Below are 6,845 nucleotides of genomic sequence, written 5' to 3'. Positions count from 1 at the left end.
TTTTCTGTTGTCTCTTGAATTATATGTAGTGGTTATTGGGGTCGTTTCAGGTAATGACTAGAGTCGAATATTGTGGATGAGTCTTCATCTGCTGTTATTTTTTTTCTGTCAATGACTCCATCCAAACCTTGTGTAAAGCACGAGCGGGTCTCCCCGATTCTTCTTTATGCAGTAACACTTGTACTAGTATCCATTCTGACCAAGGCTTGAATATACCTTTTCCATGAATCTGGGCCAGACAAGTATTTATCTAACCTCTATTAGTCGTACTTAATTATCGTTTGGTTATTATTAAATTCTGCTTTGCCAAAAGATTCCCTTGATGAAGCTTGACGTCAAAACAGTTCTAAACTCCCAGAGTGCACATCCCATACCCAAAATTCTCCCATCCATACATATTTTCTTAATCTGGGAAATCAATGCAACGAAGTAAAAAGGATTGCTAAGATCAGAGAGTGATACAAGTGTAAAGAACTAGGGCATTATCAATGGGTAAATTCGAATTGATTATATTGGATTTTATTATATCATTTATGTGGGTATGTTCAGGAACTCTCATCAAATTATTTACCTACAAGTATTTAGGGTTTCAACCAAAAGGTGAAATCATTAAAGCATGTTTGTTAGTATTGAATATGTTCTTCTTTGCTTGGTTGGGGAAGATTAGTAGAGGTGGTACTTATAATCCTCTTAATCTTTTTATCTGGTGCAATTTCTGGGAACTTCACTGGATTTTTATTCATTGTGTGTGTCAGAATCCCTACTAAGGTATATTTTCTGATCTTTAAGCTGTAAATTTTATAATTAGCTGCTTTATGGAAATGGATATTGGATTGTTGGGTCTAATTGATAATGGTAATGAAGAGTGATGTAGGACACGTTTACAGTTTATTCTTCGCAGTCAAATGATACCTATACCTCTATCCGAACCTTAACTAAGTCGTGCAAATCACTCTTTCTGTCTTTTTTGAGATTAGTATGAATTACAATATTGTATCTCATCAAGAAAAAACTCGTATGCCAGAGAGACTGCAAATTAATCATCAAATTGACAATTTAGTCATATAAGGAAATGAACATTGGACCAGAGTTCTAGAGTCCTTTTATGAATTTTGTGCGTATTTGAGTGATGTTGTATTGACTACGGTGCATGTAGTTCTGTAGGAGTCAGTGATCACACTACCACACTGGTTGTATTTTGAATCTTTAAATATGGTATCTGTCGTTATGCACCTTTATATGTCACCTATGCGAAGTATCTGTTTTTGGGTTCATTAATGATGCACTTCACTCTAACGATATTTGTTACATGCTTTCGACAAGTGAAATAATAGAATCTAAAAAGAATGTTTATAACACATTGTTGAGCAGAAAATAACTACAAGGTTGGATCTCTATCTTATCGCCCAACAAGCCACGTGGATTTTGCTCCGTTGTTCTTTGTATTATTATTTCCTCATCGACTAACCGTTTTGGAAACAAATGGGATCCACGAGTTTTGCAGGTGTAAGTTTCTGGTAGAAAGTGTATTGGTTTTACAACTTCACATGTGCTTTCGTAGCTTAGCAGGGCCATAGTGTCTGGTGCAACTTTCCGTTGATCTTCCGAACTTGGCTCATAAAACCCTTTAGTAGTCTAGTGAAAATGCATTGGAGAGGAAAGGGAAGGGGTCCCAGATTGCATAACACCTCCAGCAAAGTCTTAAGAAGAACTAGCTGCCTACTCCTCTCATTAAAATTAAACAACCATACAGACCAAGGTTTCAATGGTAACTTCTGGTCGGCATTGCATTCTTTTCTTTCTTTCTACGAGATCCTGACAAGTACTCCCTGAACAGCTTTTTTCACTTCTCACCCCATAAACTTTTATATCAGCTTTTGACTATATGCCAGCGAAAATGGACCTAAGCTTTTCCTTTCAAAATCCAAGATTAGAAAATCCTTCATGGTTGATGTGTTTACCCTGCGTCCTGCTAATCAAAGCAATCTAGTAGGGTTTGATTGCACCCAATAGATGATTCCTTGGCACCTTTGATTTGCGTACTCCACATTCATGTAATGTGGTCAGAATTTGAATCTCTTAACCTTTTCATTCCCTTTTTCCGTTCGACTGGTCAATGCAAAAGGCAATGTAGCCATCCACTTGGGAATGAGTGGATGTCTCTTAGTTGTTAAGGATATGGTGGTTGACAATTCTCTGGAGTTTTAGGTTCTGATACGTGAAGTCAATCTGTTTGCTTGATGTAGAGCAGGTTTCTGCTGTAACAATGGATTGTTTTATGGTTGTGTTTGAAGGGTTTAATAGTGTGTTTTGTCTAAGCATGGATTAGGTGTTTGTTACTGTTGTTTGACTCTTGGCATTGGGTGGTTTGTCTTTTTTAGCTTACTCTCTTTGCCTTTCTTTATTGTGCACTAATTACTCTTTTAAATGTTAGTCTGGATCCATGGTTGCATTGGCCTTTTATCTATAATTTCAAGGACTGTCCTTGTTTGATATTGAAACTACACTCTTCCTTGTTCCTTTCTTGAATATGCCATCGTTCCTTTGTTTGGTTGACTGGTGGTTTAGTAATTCTTGGTTTGGTATGTTCCATTTCTCGGTTTTATTCCTGTAAGAAATTAATTAGAAAGGGTGAGTATCCCACTATAATTGCAGTATCCCACTGTTATAAAATGAGAAACATCTTAATGCATGTAGTGCTCTGAATATATCTAAAGTGCCTTGCATGCAATCTGGAATCTAGATGATTGAGAAAGCATTAGATTTTCCTGCTGTGCCTCATCAAATCTTTCTGCACCTGAAAACAAAAAGCGGTTATGCGCACATGCCTAATTGGTGGTTGAAACCATTAGAAGAGACCGAACAAACTTTACGTGCAAATTTAGTTGTACAGTTAGACGATTCCATATTATATACTTGACTCTTCTCCTTGTGACACAAAGTGCTCAATATATTTTGACCGACGTTCAATCTGCAATTATAATTTAGTTTCCTTATCTTTTTTTCATTTTTTTATTCTTTTGTTTTAATTTTTACCATTTTGGATTTGTTTCAGGTAATTGGGTCTATTGTTGCAGTAAAGCTCATCCTTGATACCTTCCCAGAAATGGGTCGTGCAAGCCCACTGAAAGTTGATATCCATCGAGGTGCATTGACAGAAGGACTTCTTACTCTTGCAATTGTTTCTGTATCCCTTGGTCTCACAAGAAATAGCCCCAACAGTTTTTTCATGAAAACATGGATTTCGAGCGTCTCCAAACTAGCTCTTCATATATTAGGGTCTGATATAACTGGTGGAATCATGAAACCCAGCTTCTGTAAGTACTTACATCCTTCTCCTTTCTTCCTTCTTTCTTGCTTTGACCAAACAATCCAACCATTAGAGAGGCTAGGCAGCGGGGTCAGGAAAGCCAACCTGAGTTCAGAACTTCATTTGCATACAGTTTTTGGTTGCTCACTTCATATTACCGATGGAAGTATCAATGGTAGTCTGCTTAGGCTGTTGATGAATCTTGGGGTTGGCTGTGATGAACACTGTCATAAACTGAATACACTTCAGGCGTACTATAGTTTCGATTTAAACTTGCAATATTTTTGAAGGTAGACATTGCTGATGTTTCAAGGTTTTCACTTCTGCAGGCAATGGGATGGGCTTATGCTCAGGGCAATCACTTAACAAAGGATCATTTATACGTCTACTGGCTTGCTCCAATTCAGGCGACCTTGGTAGGTGTGTGGACTTTCAAGTTGATTCTTCAGGATCCCCAAAAGCAGGAACAAGATGTAACCAAGAAGACTAAATCAGAATGAAGGAGGCGAACTTCACTTGACTAGTATTTGAAAATCCTTCATTCATGATATTGTAATCAATTGTACATTGTCTCATTGATCCACCATTAACCAGACTACATGATTTTCATTATATAATCATTCTCGTTCCAGTTATCTCTTTTAGAAATTCAGTCTCAAACTGGTACAAACTCAGCTGTGGAATATATTTTTGGATCGGCATTTCCACATTTGGCTGTGCAATCACAGACCCAGAAAAATTCTATTACCACAATCCGCCAATTCCATACAATCCGCCAATTCCATATTTGGCCAGCATGGATGGAGTCGATGGACTATATAGCCAGGGGCGGGCTCAAGTCCAACAGCCTACACCAAGCCACCTGCCACCGCATCCTAAACCATGTCTCAGTTGACCACTCCAATGAACCAAGAGACCATCCATTTCAACGCAACCGTGATTGAGAGACGCCAGACGGTGAGACCATAACCGATTCAAAAATCTGACCCGGATGGGTGACCATACCCGTTTCTTAGCCAAACGAGCCTGCCAGATTCACCCTTTCGTGAGTTCAAAGAAATTGTTGGGACTACTTATGTAAGACACTGAAACAAAAAAAAGTTGCAAGCTTTATTTTGACTACTCGAACAGCACTAGAGAGAAACTGAGGAAATAAAACCCCCAAAAAAAAATACGAAGAAGAAGTAGAAGAGAAGATGAGTAGCATAGGAACTGGTTACGATCTATCAGTTACAACATTCTCTCCTGATGGTCGCGTTTTCCAGATCGAATACGCATCCAAAGCTGTTGATAACAGCGGGTTAGATTTCACTTTATATCCGATTTCCTTTTCCAACCTTTTAATTTCTCTGAACTCATGATCCTTTTTCTTGTTTTTGCAGTACTGTAATTGGAATTAAATGCAAAGATGGCATAGTTTTGGTATTGTTTCTCCTTCCGCAGTTGATGTTTGCATTCTAGGGTTTTATGTGATTTTTTTTTCTTAAAATAATATTCTGTTTATGGTCTTTACAATTTATTAGGGTGTAGAGAAATTGGTAGCATCGAAGATGATGTTGCCTGGTTCAAATCGCAGAATACACGCTGTTCATCGTCATTCTGGCATGGTAATTTTCTTCTCTTTTAGTTGATTAACTTGATTTTCGATACTTTTATGGTCTATTTTAGGGTTTGTAATTATTCTTTGCTTTAATTGCTTCCTCGTTGTTTCATATTGAAGGCAAAACTACAAAAATAGGTAATGAGATTCGGTGTGACCGTTGTTCTTAGTGCATAGGTTTGGTACTACATTGCAGTTAGAAGCAGATTGCAGTTTGCCTAATTTTGTTGCGTATTGTTAGCTTCCCTGTTTTCTTGTTAAACTATTGATGTGTGAAACAGATGAAAACGCTGAAAGTTCTATTAATTATGGGTATCACTTGCTAGACCATAGTGAGAAAGATGTTCTAGTACAGCGTAGATACCTTTTTTCTTACTCTTTCTAGACGGTACTAATGCTTGTTGGTTCTTCATTGTTTCTGCACAGTTATTAGTTTTCCGTCTTTCATTATTGGTGTCTAAGTTTGTGAAATATAACTGATTACAGGCTGTGGCTGGATTAGCTGCTGATGGGAGGCAAATTGTTGCTAGGACAAAGGCTGAAGCAATCAACTATGAAAAGTTTGTATTTCTTGTGCATTAATCATCTTGAAAACTTGCATGTCTTTGCCAGTAATGATAATGACCCCTGTTTACGTGGTTCATGCCTTCGTGTTGTTGAATGTTTTCTTTTGGAACTTATTTGTAAACCTTCTTTTCTTTTCTTACCGTGCTTGTGCTGATGAAAAGATATAATAACATTATATTCATGTAGTTTTTCATATGTGCTTGAATATTTCAACCTGGTTTAATCTTATATATAAGAAAAAGATAAGCTAGAAAGATCCAAGTAGGATTTTTCTTTGATGAGCTGTTGAAGTTGTGTTAATAGGATCAGAATACATGAGCACAACTGTAGCCTCTTCTTGTTTCAATTTTTAAAGGTACGAAGGTTAGGCAGATCAGGGTCATTCATGGTGTTCAGCATCTTCATAGCAGATCTATCTTTTTGCCACTGAATATTCAAAAATATATTTGTTCGTATCGCCTATTACAGTTCCAAATATTAATCTAACTTTTTGATGCTCTTTGTTGTGAAGGACGTACGGGGAAGCTATACCAGTGAAGGAACTTGCTGAGCGTGTTGCTAGTTACGTCCATCTTTGCACACTTTACTGGTGGATGAGGTGCATGTCCTTTTATTGTCACAGCAGTATCCTGTTTGCGCATTACTTTCCAGTTCACACATTTCATGTCTTATATGATCACCAAACAAATTTTTGCAGACCTTTTGGGTGTGGAGTTATCCTTGGAGGTTATGACAGAGACGGTCCACAGTTATACATGGTTGAACCGTCTGGCATTTCCCACGTGAGTACATTTGAATTCATTTCCTCCCCCTGTATTGTATGGCCTACAGATACTCAGATATCTGTTCAATGGATACGACGAAATGAAGCACGATGCTATTCTTAAACGCATAGCTTGCTGTCTCATATAATTATCTTTTATAGAATGTCTCTGAGTTTAGGCTCTGCCTTCAAATTTGTTTCAGAGGTATTATGGAGCTGCAATCGGAAAGGGTAGGCAGGCTGCTAAGACGTAAGTATCATATACCAGCTTCTAACATTTTCAATTTGAAGAAAGGTTTCAGCAGATACTGATTTGTCAATTGGATTGTTTACAGGGAGATTGAAAAGTTGAACCTTTCTGAAATGTCATGTAGGGAGGGGATTGTTGAAGTTGCTAAGATGTGAGTATTATTTTGGCTTCTATTAGTTTGCATGAGTTAAGGTCCATATTTACCATACGACCTCCTTCTCACCCACTCCGTTCCTGCAGTATCTACAGCGTGCATGATGAAGCAAAGGATAAGGCTTTTGAGTTGGAAATGAGCTGGGTATGTGATGAGTCGAACCGCCTACATCAGAAGGTAACCTTCTCAATCACTCCTAGA

The 6,845-nt window shown here is 37.8% G+C and overlaps 1 protein-coding gene and 1 pseudogene across 1 annotated transcript; both read left to right on the top strand.

Annotated features, from left to right (window-relative positions):
• The first annotated feature begins 296 nt into the window (after positions 1-296).
• LOC113338214 lies at positions 297-3,953 on the top strand (annotated as a pseudogene).
• Positions 3,954-4,404: 451 nt separating this feature from the next.
• LOC113338213 (proteasome subunit alpha type-3) lies at positions 4,405-6,836 on the top strand (the record flags this gene model as incomplete). Its single annotated transcript, XM_026583671.1, has 9 exons — positions 4,405-4,610; positions 4,693-4,732; positions 4,834-4,917; positions 5,397-5,470; positions 5,989-6,075; positions 6,175-6,259; positions 6,444-6,490; positions 6,576-6,641; positions 6,731-6,836. Coding segments are annotated over exons 1-9 (693 nt in total), but the record flags the coding sequence as incomplete, so codon positions are not given.
• Between the last annotated feature and the right edge of the window lie 9 nt (positions 6,837-6,845).

Source organism: Papaver somniferum, unplaced genomic scaffold, assembly GCF_003573695.1.
Source record: "Papaver somniferum cultivar HN1 unplaced genomic scaffold, ASM357369v1 unplaced-scaffold_18981, whole genome shotgun sequence".
Classification (NCBI taxonomy): Eukaryota; Viridiplantae; Streptophyta; class Magnoliopsida; order Ranunculales; family Papaveraceae; genus Papaver; species Papaver somniferum.
Note: the sequence above shows the minus strand (reverse complement) of the source record. Positions and strands in the feature narration are given on the sequence as shown.